The sequence below is a fragment of the Aedes albopictus genome, chromosome 1, assembly GCF_035046485.1.
Source record: "Aedes albopictus strain Foshan chromosome 1, AalbF5, whole genome shotgun sequence".
NCBI classification, from domain to species: Eukaryota; Metazoa; Arthropoda; class Insecta; order Diptera; family Culicidae; genus Aedes; species Aedes albopictus.
Genome location: NC_085136.1, coordinates 21,990,319 through 22,011,519, shown reverse-complemented (window position 1 = coordinate 22,011,519; position 21,201 = coordinate 21,990,319). Strand labels below are relative to the sequence as shown.

General features: G+C 40.2%; 2 protein-coding genes across 7 annotated transcripts in view; one reads left to right on the top strand and one right to left on the bottom strand.

The window, feature by feature from the left end:
- LOC109433644 (glutamine-dependent NAD(+) synthetase) overlaps positions 1-21,201 on the top strand; it is a 297,418-nt gene that overhangs the window by 63,827 nt on the left and 212,390 nt on the right. The gene's annotated exons all lie outside the window — the stretch shown is intronic.
- LOC109433641 (cytosolic carboxypeptidase 2) overlaps positions 1-21,201 on the bottom strand; it is a 225,163-nt gene that overhangs the window by 64,480 nt on the left and 139,482 nt on the right. For all 5 annotated transcript variants that reach the window (XM_062844184.1, XM_062844183.1, XM_062844187.1 and 2 more), the window contains exon 3: positions 12,003-12,155. In XM_062844184.1, the coding sequence (XP_062700168.1) occupies positions 12,003-12,155 (153 nt within the window). The remainder of the gene's footprint in view (positions 1-12,002; positions 12,156-21,201) is intronic.

The following is a 21,201-nucleotide window of genomic DNA, read 5'->3' as shown; positions in this document are numbered from 1 at the left end:
TTATCTTGCATGGGTTTACAACAGTTTTTGATATCCGATGGCCGCCATCTTGGATTTCAAGATGGCGGCGGACATCGATTTTCGACATCTACTCTTCGAGCCCGTTCCGAAAATACCCATATTGCATGGGTTTCTACCAATTTTCATTATCCGATGGCCGCCATCTTGGATTTCAAAATGGCGGCGGACACCGATTTTCGACATCTACTCTTCGAGCCCGTTCCAAAAATACCCATATTGCATGGGTTTACAACCATTTTTGAAATCCGATGGCCGCCATCTTGGATTTCAAAATGGCGGCGGACACCGATTTTCGACATCTACTCTTCGAGCCCGTTCCAAAAATACCCATATTGCATGGGTTTACAACCATTTTTGAAATCCGATGGCCGCCATCTTGGATTTCAAAATGGCGGCGGACACCGATTTTCGACATCTACTCTTCGAGCCCGTTCCGAAAATACCCATATTGCATGGGTTTACAACCATTTTTGAAATCCGATGGCCGCCATCTTGGATTTCAAAATGGCGGCGGACACCGATTTTCGACATCTACTCTGTGAGCCCGTTCCAAAAATACCCATATTGCATGGGTTTACAACCATTTTTGAAATCCGATGGCCGCCATCTTGGATTTCAAAATGGCGGCGGACACCGATTTTCGACATCTACTCTTTGAGCCCGTTCCAAAAATACCCATATTGCATGGGTTTACAACCATTTTTGAAATCCGATGGCCGCCATCTTGGATTTCAAAATGGCGGCGGACACCGATTTTCGACATCTACTCTTCGAGCCCGTTCCAAAAATACCCATATTGCATGGGTTTACAACCATTTTTGAAATCCGATGGCCGCCATCTTGGATTTCAAAATGGCGGCGGACACCGATTTTCGACATCTACTCTTCGAGCCCGTTCCAAAAATACCCATATTGCATGGGTTTACAACCATTTTTGAAATCCGATGGCCGCCATCTTGGATTTCAAAATGGCGGCGGACACCGATTTTCGACATCTACTCTTCGAGCATGTTCCAAAAATACCCATATTGCATGGGTTTACAACCATTTTTGAAATCCGATGGCCGCCATCTTGGGTTTTAAAATGGCGGCGGACACCGATTTTCGACATCTACTCTTCGAGCCCGTTCCAAAATACCCATATTGCATGGGTTTACAACCATTTTTGAAATCCGATGGCCGCCATCTTGGATTTTAAAATGGCGGCGGACACCGATTTTCGACATCTACTCTTCGAGCCCGTTCCAAAAATACCGATATTGCATGGGTTTACAACCATTTTTGAAATCCGATGGCCGCCATCTTGGATTTCAAAATGGCGGCGGACACCGATTTCCGACATCTACTCTTCGAGCCCGTTCCAAAAATGCCCATATTGCATGGGTTTACAACCATTTTTGAAATCCGATGGCCGCCATCTTGGATTTCAAAATGGCGGCGGACACCGATTTTCGACATCTACTCTTCGAGCCCGTTCCAAAAATACCGATATTGCATGGGTTTACAACCATTTTTGAAATCCGATGGCCGCCATCTTGGATTTCAAAATGGCGGCGGACACCGATTTTCGACATCTACTCTTCGAGCATGTTCCAAAAATACCCATATTGCATGGGTTTACAACCATTTTTGAAATCCGATGGCCGCCATCTTGGATTTCAAAATGGCGGCGGACACCGATTTTCGACATCTACTCTTCGAGCCCGTTCCAAAAATACCCATATTGCATGGGTTTACAACCATTTTTGAAATCCGATGGCCGCCATCTTGGATTTCAAAATGGCGGCGGACACCGATTTTCGACATCTACTCTTCGAGCCCGTTCCAAAAATACCCATATTGCATGGGTTTACAACCATTTTTGAAATCCGATGGCCGCCATCTTGGATTTCAAAATGGCGGCGGACACCGATTTTCGACATCTACTCTTCGAGCCCGTTCCAAAAATACCCATATTGCATGGGTTTACAACCATTTTTGAAATCCGATGGCCGCCATCTTGGATTTCAAAATGGCGGCGGACACCGATTTTCGACATCTACTCTTCGAGCCCGTTCCAAAAATACCCATATTGCATGGGTTTACAACCATTTTTGAAATCCGATGGCCGCCATCTTGGATTTCAAAATGGCGGCGGACACCGATTTTCGACATCTACTCTTCGAGCCCGTTCCAAAAATACCCATATTGCATGGGTTTACAACCATTTTTGAAATCCGATGGCCGCCATCTTGGATTTCAAAATGGCGGCGGACACCGATTTTCGACATCTACTCTTCGAGCCCGTTCCAAAAATACCCATATTGCATGGGTTTACAACCATTTTTGAAATCCGATGGCCGCCATCTTGGATTTCAAAATGGCGGCGGACACCGATTTTCGACATCTACTCTTCGAGCCCGTTCCAAAAATACCCATATTGCATGGGTTTACAACCATTTTTGAAATCCGATGGCCGCCATCTTGGATTTCAAAATGGCGGCGGACACCGATTTTCGACATCTACTCTTCGAGCCCGTTCCAAAAATACCCATATTGCATGGGTTTACAACCATTTTTGAAATCCGATGGCCGCCATCTTGGATTTCAAAATGGCGGCGGACACCGATTTTCGACATCTACTCTTCGAGCCCGTTCCAAAAATACCCATATTGCATGGGTTTACAACCATTTTTGAAATCCGATGGCCGCCATCTTGGATTTCAAAATGGCGGCGGACACCGATTTTCGACATCTACTCTTCGAGCCCGTTCCAAAAATACCCATATTGCATGGGTTTACAACCATTTTTGAAATCCGATGGCCGCCATCTTGGATTTCAAAATGGCGGCGGACACCGATTTTCGACATCTACTCTTCGAGCCCGTTCCAAAAATACCCATATTGCATGGGTTTACAACCATTTTTGAAATCCGATGGCCGCCATCTTGGATTTTAAAATGGCGGCGGACACCGATTTTCGATATCTACTCTTCGAGCCCGTTCCAAAAATACCCATATTGCATGGGTTTACAACAATTTTTGAAATCCGATGGCCGCCATCTTGGATTTCAAAATGGCGGCGGACACCGATTTTCGACATCTACTCTTCGAGCCCGTTCCAAAAATACCCATATTGCATGGGTTTACAACCATTTTTGAAATCCGATGGCCGCCATCTTGGATTTCAAAATGGCGGCGGACACCGATTTTCGACATCTACTCTTCGAGCCCGTTCCAAAAATACCCATATTGCATGGGTTTACAACCATTTTTGAAATCAGATGGCCGCCATCTTGGATTTTAAAATGGCGGCGGACACCGATTTTCGATATCTACTCTTCGAGCCCGTTCCAAAAATACCCATATTGCATGGGTTTACAACCATTTTTGAAATCCGATGGCCGCCATCTTGGATTTTAAAATGGCGGCGGACACCGATTTTCGATATCTACTCTTCGAGCCCGTTCCAAAAATACCCATATTGCATGGGTTTACAACAATTTTTGAAATCCGATGGCCGCCATCTTGGATTTCAAAATGGCGGCGGACACCGATTTTCGACATCTACTCTTCGAGCCCGTTCCAAAAATACCCATATTGCATGGGTTTACAACCATTTTTGAAATCAGATGGCCGCCATCTTGGATTTCAAAATGGCGGCGGACACCGATTTTCGACATCTACTCTTCGAGCATGTTCCAAAAATACCCATATTGCATGGGTTTACAACCATTTTTGAAATCCGATGGCCGCCATCTTGGATTTTAAAATGGCGGCGGACACCGATTTTCGACATCTACTCTTCGAGCATGTTCCAAAAATACCCATATTGCATGGGTTTACAACCATTTTTGAAATCCGATGGCCGCCATCTTGGATTTCAAAATGGCGGCGGACACCGATTTTCGACATCTACTCTTCGAGCCCGTTCCAAAAATACCCATATTGCATGGGTTTACAACCATTTTTGAAATCCGATGGCCGCCATCTTGGATTTTAAAATGGCGGCGGACACCGATTTTCGATATCTACTCTTCGAGCCCGTTCCAAAAATACCCATATTGCATGGGTTTACAACCATTTTTGAAATCCGATGGCCGCCATCTTGGATTTTAAAATGGCGGCGGACACCGATTTTCGATATCTACTCTTCGAGCCCGTTCCAAAAATACCCATATTGCATGGGTTTACAACAATTTTTGAAATCCGATGGCCGCCATCTTGGATTTCAAAATGGCGGCGGACACCGATTTTCGACATCTACTCTTCGAGCATGTTCCAAAAATACCCATATTGCATGGGTTTACAACCATTTTTGAAATCCGATGGCCGCCATCTTGGATATCAAAATGGCGGCGGACACCGATTTTCGATATCTACTCTTCGAGCCCGTTCCAAAAATACCCATATTGCATGGGTTTACAACCATTTTTGAAATCCGATGGCCGCCATCTTGGATTTCAAAATGGCGGCGGACACCGATTTTCGACATCTACTCTTCGAGCCCGTTCCAAAAATACCCATATTGCATGGGTTTACAACCATTTTTGAAATCCGAAGGCCGCCATCTTGGATTTCAAAATGGCGGCGGACACCGATTTTCGACATCTACTCTTCGAGCCCGTTCCAAAAATACCCATATTGCATGGGTTTACAACCATTTTTGAAATCCGATGGCCGCCATCTTGGATTTCAAAATGGCGGCGGACACCGATTTTCGACATCTACTCTTCGAGCCCGTTCCAAAAATACCCATATTGCATGGGTTTACAACCATTTTTGAAATCAGATGGCCGCCATCTTGGATTTCAAAATGGCGGCGGACACCGATTTTCGACATCTACTCTTCGAGCATGTTCCAAAAATACCCATATTGCATGGGTTTACAACCATTTTTGAAATCCGATGGCCGCCATCTTGGATTTTAAAATGGCGGCGGACACCGATTTTCGACATCTACTCTTCGAGCATGTTCCAAAAATACCCATATTGCATGGGTTTACAACCATTTTTGAAATCCGATGGCCGCCATCTTGGATTTCAAAATGGCGGCGGACACCGATTTTCGACATCTACTCTTCGAGCCCGTTCCAAAAATACCCATATTGCATGGGTTTACAACCATTTTTGAAATCCGATGGCCGCCATCTTGGATTTTAAAATGGCGGCGGACACCGATTTTCGATATCTACTCTTCGAGCCCGTTCCAAAAATACCCATATTGCATGGGTTTACAACCATTTTTGAAATCCGATGGCCGCCATCTTGGATTTTAAAATGGCGGCGGACACCGATTTTCGATATCTACTCTTCGAGCCCGTTCCAAAAATACCCATATTGCATGGGTTTACAACAATTTTTGAAATCCGATGGCCGCCATCTTGGATTTCAAAATGGCGGCGGACACCGATTTTCGACATCTACTCTTCGAGCATGTTCCAAAAATACCCATATTGCATGGGTTTACAACCATTTTTGAAATCCGATGGCCGCCATCTTGGATATCAAAATGGCGGCGGACACCGATTTTCGATATCTACTCTTCGAGCCCGTTCCAAAAATACCCATATTGCATGGGTTTACAACCATTTTTGAAATCCGATGGCCGCCATCTTGGATTTCAAAATGGCGGCGGACACCGATTTTCGACATCTACTCTTCGAGCCCGTTCCAAAAATACCCATATTGCATGGGTTTACAACCATTTTTGAAATCCGATGGCCGCCATCTTGGATTTTAAAATGGCGGCGGACACCGATTTTCGATATCTACTCTTCGAGCCCGTTCCAAAAATACCCATATTGCATGGGTTTACAACCATTTTTGAAATCCGATGGCCGCCATCTTGGATTTTAAAATGGCGGCGGACACCGATTTTCGATATCTACTCTTCGAGCCCGTTCCAAAAATACCCATATTGCATGGGTTTACAACAATTTTTGAAATCCGATGGCCGCCATCTTGGATTTCAAAATGGCGGCGGACACCGATTTTCGACATCTACTCTTCGAGCCCGTTCCAAAAATACCCATATTGCATGGGTTTACAACAATTTTTGAAATCCGATGGCCGCCATCTTGGATTTCAAAATGGCGGCGGACACCGATTTTCGACATCTACTCTTCGAGCATGTTCCAAAAATACCCATATTGCATGGGTTTACAACCATTTTTGAAATCCGATGGCCGCCATCTTGGATTTTAAAATGGCGGCGGACACCGATTTTCGATATCTACTCTTCGAGCCCGTTCCAAAAATACCCATATTGCATGGGTTTACAACAATTTTTGAAATCCGATGGCCGCCATCTTGGATTTCAAAATGGCGGCGGACACCGATTTTCGACATCTACTCTTCGAGCCCGTTCCAAAAATACCCATATTGCATGGGTTTACAACCATTTTTGAAATCCGATGGCCGCCATCTTGGATTTTAAAATGGCGGCGGACACCGATTTTCGATATCTACTCTTCGAGCCCGTTCCAAAAATACCCATATTGCATGGGTTTACAACAATTTTTGAAATCCGATGGCCGCCATCTTGGATTTCAAAATGGCGGCGGACACCGATTTTCGACATCTACTCTTCGAGCATGTTCCAAAAATACCCATATTGCATGGGTTTACAACCATTTTTGAAATCCGATGGCCGCCATCTTGGATTTCAAAATGGCGGCGGACACCGATTTTCGACATCTACTCTTCGAGCCCGTTCCAAAAATACCCATATTGCATGGGTTTACAACCATTTTTGAAATCCGATGGCCGCCATCTTGGATTTTAAAATGGCGGCGGACACCGATTTTCGATATCTACTCTTCGAGCCCGTTCCAAAAATACCCATATTGCATGGGTTTACAACCATTTTTGAAATCCGATGGCCGCCATCTTGGATTTTAAAATGGCGGCGGACACCGATTTTCGATATCTACTCTTCGAGCCCGTTCCAAAAATACCCATATTGCATGGGTTTACAACAATTTTTGAAATCCGATGGCCGCCATCTTGGATTTCAAAATGGCGGCGGACACCGATTTTCGACATCTACTCTTCGAGCATGTTCCAAAAATACCCATATTGCATGGGTTTACAACCATTTTTGAAATCCGATGGCCGCCATCTTGGATTTCAAAATGGCGGCGGACACCGATTTTCGACATCTACTCTTCGAGCCCGTTCCAAAAATACCCATATTGCATGGGTTTACAACCATTTTTGAAATCCGATGGCCGCCATCTTGGATTTTAAAATGGCGGCGGACACCGATTTTCGACATCTACTCTTCGAGCCCGTTCCAAAAATACCCATATTGCATGGGTTTACAACCATTTTTGAAATCCGATGGCCGCCATCTTGGATTTCAAAATGGCGGCGGACACCGATTTTCGACATCTACTCTTCGAGCATGTTCCAAAAATACCCATATTGCATGGGTTTACAACCATTTTTGAAATCCGATGGCCGCCATCTTGGATTTTAAAATGGCGGCGGACACCGATTTTCGATATCTACTCTTCGAGCCCGTTCCAAAAATACCCATATTGCATGGGTTTACAACCATTTTTGAAATCCGATGGCCGCCATCTTGGATTTCAAAATGGCGGCGGACACCGATTTTCGACATCTACTCTTCGAGCCCGTTCCAAAAATACCCATATTGCATGGGTTTACAACCATTTTTGAAATCCGATGGCCGCCATCTTGGATTTTAAAATGGCGGCGGACACCGATTTTCGATATCTACTCTTCGAGCCCGTTCCAAAAATACCCATATTGCATGGGTTTACAACCATTTTTGAAATCCGATGGCCGCCATCTTGGATTTCAAAATGGCGGCGGACACCGATTTTCGACATCTACTCTTCGAGCCCGTTCCAAAAATACCCATATTGCATGGGTTTACAACCATTTTTGAAATCCGATGGCCGCCATCTTGGATTTTAAAATGGCGGCGGACACCGATTTTCGATATCTACTCTTCGAGCCCGTTCCAAAAATACCCATATTGCATGGGTTTACAACCATTTTTGAAATCCGATGGCCGCCATCTTGGATTTCAAAATGGCGGCGGACACCGATTTTCGACATCTACTCTTCGAGCCCGTTCCAAAAATACCCATATTGCATGGGTTTACAACCATTTTTGAAATCCGATGGCCGCCATCTTGGATTTTAAAATGGCGGCGGACACCGATTTTCGATATCTACTCTTCGAGCCCGTTCCAAAAATACCCATATTGCATGGGTTTACAACCATTTTTGAAATCCGATGGCCGCCATCTTGGATTTCAAAATGGCGGCGGACACCGATTTTCGACATCTACTCTTCGAGCCCGTTCCAAAAATACCCATATTGCATGGGTTTACAACCATTTTTGAAATCCGATGGCCGCCATCTTGGATATCAAAATGGCGGCGGAACTCGTTTTTTGGTATCCGGAAGATAAAAATTGTTGATTAAAACCAATATTTTATTTTAAGTTAATATTTTTTTATTCAATTTTTTCCCACTATGCGGAAGATTTATGTTCCGGATTTGCTATCAATGATAGGATAGATAGAGATAATGATAGAATTTTTCTGATAGTATCTTTTTTTCTAAAGATAGATGATAGAGATAGACCACGTCTATCCTTGATAGTAAAAATGCTGATAGTATCAGTAACCTTCTATCAGCTGATAGAGATAATTATTTTATCTTCTATCCATCAGTTTAAAAAAATTGATAGTATCTCTATCAGTGCCCCTACTGATAGTATCAGTTGATACTATCCAAAGATAGGACTGATAATGATAATTGATAGAGATAATTTTGGTGCCTGCATATAACACAAATTTACATGATATATCATGTAAACCATCATAACACTAAGTTTACATGACTGAACTGAAGTTTACATGACGTGTAAATGTCATTATTTTTATCTGTGTAGTGTAAAGAGAAAGCATTAACCCGTAGACTTCGAAGGCCAGAATAGTTTGGACAGCCATGAGCTCCATGAGTGTGTTACAGCAATACTCAGCAGCGTAAAAGCTGCAAAATGATGGGTCAGAAACCTGGAAGGAGTCCTGCTTCTCACAAGTTCCTAACTCATGCTACCACTAACCATTCAATGACATAGATCACCAGCTAAGAGTTGTGTGCTTAGCTGGTAGTGCCTCCTGGGCCAATATGCCATTAATCCGGAGCTTCCGACCCCTCGAACTGGTTCACAGCGATGTCTCTGGCGCTATGACTCTGATGGTCTGGAACGGAAAGTGATTCTTTACTATTTTTACTTAAGATTTCACGCACTTCAGTGCGTTGTAATTCTTACGTACTTAAGATGAAACTTTTGATTCTTTCCAAACGTACTTGTCTATGGCTGAGGGTTTCAATGCCAAGAGTATCCAGGTCGAGTATAACGTTCTCTTCAAACCGGAACAGAACTGCGTGTAAGCGAAAGGTTCAACCTCGACCTCGACAATACACATAGAACGCGACTCGAAGCAGAACACAACACTTATAACACAGCTAATACTTGAACGAATCAGTGAATACAGCGTGACAGTTCACACTACACATTTGGATCATGCGGTGGATTGGGAAAATGCTAAGTTTGTGAAGAACGTTTGAAAAGTGCACATTTAATCAACTGGGAGTGAGTGTACAATTAGCATTTAAGTTAAAATACACATTAATAAAAACAAAAAAAACAAAAATCAACTGGGAGTCAATGTAGATCCCCACAGCGGATCGTCCTCTCATGAACGAAGACGATACTCCAAAACAATCCGCCTCCTCTTCAAGCTGACTAAGCTGAGAACTCAGTGAAACAACGACAACTTTTTTGAGTGTGTAGTGTGAACAAAGATTAGTGACATTCCCATTTGGTGTCCTTCCCCTAGCAAGCGTCGTTGACAGCAAGCATAATGACAAGGTGGGCAGTGTGATGCTATCTGATTGAGGAGTGGAGCTTTTGTGCAGCAAGTCACTTGCATCGCGAGGTCCTGTATCATGCCAAGACTTTTTTTTTGCTTTTTGGTAGTTTGCTAAGATGGATGGTTTTATTTCCTTCAAAAGAAGAATATTAAAGATGTTGACAGTCCAAGGCTTGTGCAGTCTCTGCTGTGTGGTCCAATGACCACCCGTGTTTATACTACTTTAGGTAGACATAATGAATCATACCTAGACATTTAGGTACTGTCATGAATAGTATTTCATGTAGGTAGATATCCTATGCACACAGCCATTAGGTAGACACTACAGATGGGAACGGGTTGTTCAGGTGAGTTACGCAATATTCACACACGCAGTATGATTGTATTAGTGCTCCATATAATTAGTCGCCGATGGGCAACGTTGAGCCGAAACCGGTCGACTTAAAAGGTAAATTTAAATCCTTTAAATTTGTTGTAAGCACTATGTATCGAGTCACGTTCTATGTGTATTTCGACAGAACCTAAACTCAGACGAAAGCATCCAGAAACATACGCATCAGTTGTCAAAACATCTTCAGTCCGGCCAATAGCCCTGGCAAAACTATATGATCTCGTGATCCATCAAATGGACTACAAGTCGTCATTCTTGCATGGACGACTAACGGGGGACATATACTTGTGTCAGTCAAGGGGATTTGAGAAGGAAAACTAGGTATGTAATTTGAATAAAACACATCTATGGGCTGAAACAAGTGTCCATAGCCTGGAAGATGAGATACGACGGGTGCGAAGAAGATGCTTGTTTGTACGTGCGAAACGGAAAGTCTGAACCGGAGTATTTGTTGCTGTCAGTACGTCGACGACATTTTGATCCTGTCGAAGTCCCTACATGAAGTTCAGATTGTCAAGGAGCTGCTGAAGCATGAGTCCAAAATGGTAGATCTTGGTGATGCCGAGATGTTCCTTGGGCTGAAAATCAAACGGAATGCAGCAAAGGGTGTGATCAATTTTAGTCAACAGGTATATGCGGAAGCAGTTCGAAATAAAGAAATGTATGCCGACAAGTATCCCCATTGAAGCAAATTCGAAGCTGACAAGGCAGAACTACCGCTGAACTTGGACAAGTCGTAATGAGAACTAATTGGAAAAGGATGTCTAACTTGTCTTGTGATTACTTCTAGTGCAGCAGTGTCATACTTCAGCCGGTTTCAATCCAACCCAACAAAGGATCACTGGGTTCATGCAGAAGCTGTGTGTCACAACAAATCATGGACTGGTGTACAGGAAGAGTGAAGTGATAGTTCAAGTCAAGTCTACAAAGCGACAATGGCCTGGAGCTCGAAGAAACATTGAACAGTTGGCAGACTGTGTCTGTGAAGCCTTGTGAACCCGAAACTGTTCGGTGAGTTAAATTTACTGGAAGATCAACCAACGGTCATGTTCGATGACAATCAATCTACAATCCACGGTTGCCGAATCTGATACATCCTCAAAATGGTTCAAGAATACCAAAGTGAAAATCCAATGCATCAAAGAAGCTATTCAGACAGGAATGATTACTATCTGGTATATATTGATCTGTGACCAACCGGCAAACGTGTTAACGAAGGGTTTTATACCGGCAGTGTGAAAACAATATTAGTCCTGTTCAATGAAGCAGGTTGATTATGCTCGAAATTGGACTATTGTTTCAATGCTAGGATAATATCAGTGATCAGATTGAGAGGTGTTAAGATTAAACTAATCACAGTTGGTAATTTGCAACAATTTATAATGAACTTTATTTTAGTATGTATGGTTCAACCATTGGGTATTGAATTTGTTTTATCGTGTGCACTCTGTTAGCTCAATAAATCGTTCTCTACGAAACAGATGTCTCTTTCTTTTCTCTACTCCCTACATTCCTTTGTTACGTCTGACAACTTGGATCAGCGGAAAATATCTGAGCGACTTACATCACATTTACAATATCATACTGTACACATTGACTGAAAACAAACTCCCAAAACAAGAGCCAACAATCCAAAACACTTCTACTGTGTAACTGAGAAAGGCAAAAAAGTCCGTCTACTACTTACATAATGAACAGCACTGGTCGGATTGTAGTTGTACACGATTACGCCATTCTCCTCGCCAACGGGCCGCGGCTGTAGCTCCTTCCCCGTCGGCTGGTAGTACGCCTCGGGTGTCTCCGGTGCGTAGTTGATGTGGTAAACCCGCTCCTCCAGAACCTGCCGCAAGAGAAAAATCAAAAAATAGGAATTAATATAAATAGCAATAAAGTTATCTGAACGACATGGAAATCTTGATGAATCCCATTATGGCACTCCAGCTTGGTAACCGACTAATAGGAAACACGAAAGCAAGGAAGGAACTCATTTGCATATGCAACAGAAGAACAGTTGAGAGTTCGCTCAACTTTCACCGGTCCTGTTTATAAATAGGCTTCCGTCGTCCGACTGATTGTTTCAAAAGTTAACCGATTGCAGTCGTCCGATAAAGCGATAGGAGAGAAAAACTTGGTGGTGGAAACTTTCCAGCCAATATCCAAAGTTTCCTATATGTATACATGGAATAGCAACAACCAAGCACCGCACATAGAAGAAGAGGCGGAGATTGATTGACGATCCGATTATTTGACTTTTACTGCTTCGCTTGAGTTGGCAATGATGATGATGATGATGATGACGAGAACGTCAGTCAAAGGCACCATCAAGAGGTATTTAGTTTCTGCGACGTCAATAGTGACGTCACGTGCTTCATTTGGATGCAGGAAGTCGGGAAACTGCTCTTTTTCGGACCAATTCTAATTGTGGGGGAAATTTGATTTACGAGTGTCGATAAACGAGCTAACCTGCTTGGAGTTAGGTGCTCTTGGGTTGGTTGAAGATTTCCAGAATTGAATGTTGGCATGTTTGGCAGGGCTTTAACCGTTATGTGGCCGGCAAACTTTTTGCTTTTTTCTACACCGTGTATTTTAAATGGGTGCTGGGTACCCGGGTACCCTGCCGGCCACATAAGGGTCAATGTCGTTTCAGCATAAATTGAACATGTTTCATCTTCTTGGCGCAATGCCCCAACTTGGGTATGTATATAGCTCCTTAACTTAGTGTTTTGTGAGAGTTTCCAGATTAACTGTGAGTTTTCTGTGCCACTCATGTTCATCGTATTGGTCATGCTTTTTAAAAGTTGATTCTAGCTCAAAAATTAACATTAAATGCGATAAAAATTGTCCATCCATCGAACATATATGTATAACAATCCTCAGTAACATTTTTAGTCAACTAAACTAAAAGCTGTTCTTGGAATCATAATAAAACCAAAATAAGGTTTTATGGGAGTTCTCAAAACCTCTAAAAAACAAATTGGTCATCAAAATGTTACTTAAGATTGTCCATACAGTGTTCTATGCGTCGAAAAGTACTTTATACGATGGAATACATACCTCATTATGCGATTCATGGTTGTCTGCTTATTGATGATCTCCAAGAGTATTTTTAGTGGAGTTCACAAAGCAATTTTTGGTTAAACGATACCTTGAACATCCTATTGATAAGAAGTTAAATATCTTGAGAATTACACAATACTTAAACATACTCCCCACGGAGAAGTTGTTCAGAATATCCATACTAAAACATGGCGTACGTACAATCAACTTCAGAATTGGCTCAGGTGGGTGGTACAAACGTTACTGCAAAAAATGTATGTGGCCGCGGTTTATGGGTCCAATTCCAAATTTAAAATATATTCGTTTTCCTGATATCTTAATCATAGTTTAAAAATTGAAGTTGTCTTGGCCATTTATAAGGCCCCCCCACAGGGATTATCCATTCAAATATTCAGCAACTCCTCCCGATAACTCTTTATGAATTTCTTCTAAGTTTCCTCCTAGATTTTATCTGGTAATTCCTCCAGAGAAAATTAGGGCTGAAATTCCTCCTGTTATTCCACTCTGAATTCCTCATGGGATCCCTTCATATGTTCTTATATAGACTGCTCCAGGGATTCTTTCAGGGATGCCTTAAGGCATTACGTCAGATATTTTTTCAGGGATTACTTTCGGCATTTTGGGGAGGTATTCCTTCGGGATTATTTCTGGGTTTTCTTTTCATTTACCAGACTACCTTCGGGAATTCCCTTTGGGACATACCGCCCCCTAACGGGTTTAATTTACTGCTTGCCGGGATTTTCATTGATACTTCCCGGTCTTTCTCGAGGGTTTGTTCTTAGGATTCCATCTGAGAAATGTTTGGGATTTTATCAGGGATATTTCCTGACACTCTATCAGAGATTCATCCCAAGATTCCTTCATTGATTCATCCCTTTGAATTTTCCGGGATTCCTAGTGGGATCCTTCCACAATTTATTCCCGAAACTGCATTTCTTCTAAGATACAATGGCCAAAATGTTTGGGATAGGCAACTTTTTTTCCTCTCACAAAAAAGTTCAACAAGCTATAACTTTTCATACAGCGCATCAAAAAATCTCAAATTTTGACTGTTTGTCAACGTATTATATGTGCATCATTGGTACAAATTTGGGCTCGATTGATCAATTTTTCGCTAAGTTAGAACCGTTCGTGTAAAACACTATTTTTCAGACAACTCATTTTTGAGCTGTCATATCTCGGAAACCAGTGAACCGAATAGAATGAAATTTTGACCGTACACTAACAATATGTTAATGCTTCACAAACTATTAAAACATAGGTACTTTTTAAACGTTGAAACAAGTTATCATGGATTGACACTTTTTGGATTTTTCTCGAAAAAATGTAATTTTTTCACATCAATGTCAATAAATTTTAGTGTTGATATCCAAAGACTTACCACTTCTGTTCTCAAATTATCTCGAATCAGATGCATTAGAGCCTATTTAGATTGAAGGAAGAACACATTTAATAATTTTTGTGTGATATTGTAAATTTGACTTATTTTCCTCTATATGGGTAAAAATTTCAACCCGGTATAACTTAATTCGCCGTGAGAAAATATTACATTTTATAACGTCGTATTAAGTATCAATATATTGTTGATAAACGTTTAAAAATTCATTCAATTCGGTTCACTGGTTTCCGTGATATGACAGCTCAAAAATGAGTTGTTTGAAAAATAGTGTTTTACACGAACGGTTCTAACTTTGCGAAAGATTAATCAATCGAGCCCAAATTTGTACCAATGATGCACATATAATAGGTTGACAAACAGTCAAAATTTGAGATTTTTTGATGCACTCTATGAAAAGCTACAGCAAGTTGATTTTTTTTGTGGGAGAAAAAAAGTTGCCTATCCCAAACATTTTGGCCATCCCCTGTATCTGAGATATGATTCCCCCCTGGGATTTTTCTGAGAATTGTTTAATTAGTCATCCCAGGATTTATTTAGGGATCCTACTGCCACCTAGATCAAGAATTCCTTCATAATTTATCCAAGTATTCTCTTGGAAATCTACCCCAGATTCTTTTAGGTATTCAATCACGCATCCTATAACAGATTCCTCACGGATTTCTACAGAGACTGGAGTCTATCTTCGGGATTCCTTCTGGGATGTCTTCTTCATGGATACCTCCTAGAATTTCTACCGGGATTATTCCTGAGACTGCATCTGGGATTCCTCCAGGATTGTTCCTTGGTTTTCTCCCGGGATTGCGTCAGGGATTTTTTTCCGGGATATCTTTAATTAGGAATTCTTTTCAGAATTTCTTCATCAACATCTCTCTAAATTTTGTAATTTTTACGTGGTTTCGTGGAGGAATTCCTTATAATATTCGTTAAGGGATTTTTTACGTTAGATATCTCTGGACATTTTCAGGGATATTTCTTCCGGAGTTGCTTCATTGATTTCTCTTATGGTTTCTTTTGGGATTCTCCAGGGATTTCTTGAGAAATTCAAGAGATATGCGAAAGAACTCTTTTTAGGATACTTTAAGAGAACACTGCCAGATTTTTTAGGGTTTCCTACAGGGAATTTGTCCCGGGATTTTTTTCATGGGTCCTTTACGGCATTTTTTCTGGTCTTTCTCTCGATTTTTTCCGCTTGTTCTTCATTGATTATTCACTGATTTCGTGTAGGGATTTCACTCAGGATTCTTACAGAATTTTCTCCCGAGGTTTTTTTTCAAGGACTCCCTAAGATTCTTTAAATAATTTGTCCAGGAATTCATTCAAGATTCCTTCATGAAGAGTTCCTGGGGTTCTTTCCTTGGTTTTTTTGGGATTCTTTTCGGGGTGCTCTCAGAGACTTCTCTTTAAATTCTTTCAGGAATTATTCCAGCATTCTTTCATAGACTGCTCCCGGGTTTCCTTTATAGGAAAATATGATACAAAGGCCAGTAAAATGTTATGGATTTTTCCTTACAAAAAGATCCTGGACCAACTGGGACATTTCTGTAGCAATGTAATCTAAAGGGGTCATTACAATGTTTGTCATTATGCCAAATATTTGTCATTGAAGTCCGACATTGATCCAAGGATGCTGTGATTCGCGTTGAGTTTGTCATGTATTGGACTTGATTGGCCAAATATTTGTCATGTCTAATGGGACCTTAAATAGATTTGCAAAATGATGATTTTTACAGCACGAGTCGTACATTAGAAAATTATCAGATGTCTAGGACCTAGGGTCTTGTACCATTTCGGCAGGTGTACCTGGGCACTTGCCGCTATAACTAAGTCATTTTTAAACCGATTGACATGAGTTTTTGTATAGAGTTAGGCACGTACAACTCTATACAAAAATTCAAATCCCTCGGTCTGAAAATGACTTAGTTCTAGCGGTAAGTGCCCAAAATAGGTACACCTGCCCAAATGGTGCAAGACCCTACATATATTGAAGTTTTTTTTTTATTTTTATTTTTTTTTTGAAACTACACCATAGGCCTCCAGTTTTTTCGTCAAATCATATTTTTTTATTAGAACTTGACTGTTGGTAACAATTATATTCGGAGATTTGAATTGTGGGACACCTTGGGCGTTAACGGGTTAATCTCAATAAATTTCTTGAAGTCAAATAAAAAAGTGTTGGGTGGAATCACAAGTGAAATTAAAAAAAAAAAGTACTTTTTTGGAAGTATTTTCAAAACAGTTTTCGTTGACCAATCGAGATCTCCAGTTAGCCAACTGGAAATGGATTTGACTCGCCTATTCAGTGGGACCAATCAAAAAGAAAAAGATAGAGTTGGAGGAATTGTTAGCTAAACATTAGTGGGAATCGCAAGCAGGAACTAGAATAGCAGATTTTCCAAAGATATTCAATAAGTTTAAAACTTTTTGAGAAATACGAATAGAAGAAAGTGCTCAATTTTTGATTTTTTGATATTGATAAAATGAGATTCTTCACGAATGCAAAAGGTTTCTGGAAGAGTTCTTAACTGAAATCGGAATTCAGTTGTTCCCAAATTCAATAGTTTTTAACATTTCCAAAATTGTGTGGTTTGTCACCGAAAAATGACAACAATCGGTTGAGAAATAACTAAGATATGGCAATCTAAAGTTGACTCGTTTGTATGGAAAAACGACTTTGGGGCGTTTACATTGTCCGATACTGTATATCCTAGCCTTGGAGCTTCTGGAATATTGAAATAAATTTCATAAAAATATCACAAAATTCAAAACTATTTTTTTCTAAAAATTTTATTGATATAGATTTTTATTGGCAATTCTGGCTAAACATTTCCAAGATGCTGTCGGAATTGTATTCATGATAAACATGACAACTGCCTGAAGGAACATTTCCAGTATTTCTTCTGGAGAAGTTGCTTGGGAAATTTCTCCGGAATTTGAGTGAGAAATTATCATGAATCCACGATTTTTACTATATTTCTAACCCAACAGTTCTGCCCGAATTTATTCCAGGGAGTTCTTTGATTCTTGAAGAATTATCAATAATATTAAATTAATTATGCATTAGGAATTAAGAAGTTTTATTCTTTACTGTACCTTTTATATATTTCTTCCAAATTTTTTTTGGCACTCTACCAGTCAGTTGACAATTGCCTTTCGTGTGCGATAGACGTGCTTCACATAGCAAATCTCTGTTGCATCACCTGTTCGTTTCTGCCGCGCAATTTTTGTATCTCGCCGATGCAAAATGTCCTCGCACAGGAAGAACACGTTAGTCGTGAACTTTAGAGTCCTCCCAAAACGCCTTGAACCGGCAAAATTGATGCAGTTTTTGGAGAAGGCTATCAAGCTCGAGAAAGCTGACGTCAAAAACATCCAACTCCACAATCTGAAAAAGTGTGCGTTCATCGAAATGAACGATTATAGTACAGCCGCAAAACTCTACCAGCAACACAATTGCCAACACTCATTGGAATGTGATGGTATACAGTACAAGATACCGGTGTTTGTGGAGAGCAACGCTATCAACGTGCGGATCCATGACCTTCCACCTCAGATGCCTAACACCGTGATCTTCGAACATATGCAGCAATATGGCAAGGTAATCACCGTCTATAACGAAGTGTGGAAACATTTCTTCTCCGGGGTACCCAACGGAGTAAGAATAGTGAGGATGAAAATGACTAAACCAGTGCCCTCGTGCATTGTCATTAATAACGAAAGCACCACAGTGTCGTATCCCAATCAAACCAAATCGTGTGCGCAATGCAATAAAAAAATTCACCTGCCACTGAGCTGCGCTGTAGCTTCTTTACGGGAGAAAGAACAAAACCATCACCAAACACCGACATCCAATCCAACAGAGCAGAACAATAACAACGGCGCTACTATTGATCCAATACCGATTGATACGAGCGATACGGACAAAGCATTCGACGGTGAAATAAGCAGAGGGAATGACGACAACGACGACGGTAGCCTGCACAGCGACGACGACGACAACAATGAACTGAATCCTCATCCAAAAACAAGAGGCGATTGTCAACGGGAACATCGAGCGGAACAAGCGAAGAGAATTCACAGCAGCGTAGCAAGGGTTGCCAAAAAATCGGAAATACACAGGAAGAGAAGAAATTTCGTGGAGATGATATTCCAGATTCGGGTTGGAAAGTGTACAACACTAGATCTAGGAAGAAAATTTGAATATTATGTAAATAATTTAATTAAGAAAATATGTATTGTTGTATTGTGGAAAAAGCAATGCAGTGCGATGCTCAATATTTTATGACATGAATGCACCAGACGGTGTAAAATGTCTTAAATAAATAGAAAAAAAAAAAATAAAAAAAAAAAAAAAAACTCTACCAGTAATTCTCATCTACTTTCGCGAGATCTTTTAAACCATTTTTAGGAATTTAGGGTGTAAATCTTATGAAAATTCTTCTAATATTTTTTAAAGAAATTTCATTGCTAGAAATCTCTTCATGAAATCCAATTGAAACTTCTCTTACGTTACGTATGAAACTAATGTTCGTATCGTGCACTAAATGGTCCAAACATTTCTCATGATTTTTTTTTTTTTCTTGAAACTTTTTGAAAATCTATCTAAAAAGCAAAGATTAACTAACTTACTAACTAAGAAATATTGTAGCTTACAGATTTAAAAAAAAATACGACGAACTGTGTTTTGATTTACTATATCCTACAAGAAGTCCTTTGAATATTTGCAGTTAGAATTCCGTAAATACATTCTTCTAGCAGGTATTAGTACACACACTTTGCCTGATAGAACACCTTGAAATCTTTCAGAAATATTTACACGACTAATCCTTCAGAGTTAGTACAATTTTGTTTCAGGGTGTTGTACAATTTTCTTCAAAAGATTCGACAGAAATTTCTCATTATTATAGAATTGTTGAACGTTTTTCAAAAGTCTTAATGTAGAAAGAACTTAAGTAATTCTCGCTCAATGTAAACGGCTTTTATAAGTACAGGGGATAGACAAAATGATCGGGACATGCAAAATTTTCCCTTCTCAAAAAATTTTCAAATAGCTGTAACTTTTCGATAAGTGCATCAAATATTCTCAAATTTTCACTGTAAGTTGATCAACTATTTGTGTATCAGTGAACAAAATTCGGAAAAGGTCGAACGATTCTGGACGAAGTTATAAAGATTCTAAAAAAAGGTAAAATTATCCGATAGCCAACTTTGAGCTGCTATATCTCCGGATTTAATGAACCGAATGTAATGAAATTTTGACCATTTATGACTTATATAATGAGCTTCGGAAAACTTTTGACATAACTTAAAATTCTTAACACGGAAGAAAATTAGAACAATTTGATTATTTTTCTTATAAAACACCAAATTTTCTTAAATTTCAACATCGTTTAAAAATTCAAGATGCTAATTATAGCTCATTTAAATTCCTTCTGATTCTCTTGAATACAGATTTGTTTTGAAAAAAAAGCAACAACATAGGCGGCAATTCATTGAAAAAGTAATGGGATGCATATTAAAAATAGACCAATTTACTAAAAAATCATAAAATTTATGAAATCGCTATAACTTTTTCTCTCGGTAATAACTTCAAGTTGTTTCAAACGTTTTTCAGAGCTCATTATATGAGTCATAAATGGACAAAATTTCATTGCATTCGGTTCATTGAATCCGGAGATATAACAGCTCAAAGTTGGCTATCGGATAATTCTACCTTTTTCTAAAATGCTTATAACTTCGTGCAGAATAGCCCGATCTTTTCCAAATTTTGTCCACTAATACACAACTAGTTGATCAACTTACAGTGAAAATTTTAGAATATTTGATGCACTAATCGAAAAGTTACAGCTAATTGAACATTTTTTGAAAAGTGGAAATTTTGCCTGTCCCGATCATTTTGTCTATCCCCTGTATGTAATGTTGCACCGATTTAGTTAGACAATTATATTTTTTTCCATTACAAATTACCATCGAAAATGTTTCATCGTTGATGACACGAAAACTGCACAATGTTTGGATATAATTTTATGAAATTGCAGTGGCCTTACACTTTTTCCATGGCTTAAAATGATTTTTTCCATTGCTATTTTATGAAATATTTTCATCAAATTTTAATTCCGCATCCACGATTCAATTGTTGAACACTGGCATAACCATGCCTGCCAGCTTTTCTTCGATTTATCTAATGGTGCATTCCATAAAAACCTTAATTCTTCATAGTAAATGCCGCATAAATGATATTCAATTGTATTCAGAGTAGTTAGAGAACTTATCAGAAGGTGAGGTTGTTTAGTTGGGTTTGCGGGAAAGAAGCGGCGGGGAGTTAAAGATCGTTTAAGAAGAGTTTATGCTGAAGGGCTGGGGGAGCATGGGGATTAGTATGGGACAAACATCAAATTCCCGCTCCAGTTGACTTTTTTGATTCCATTTAGGT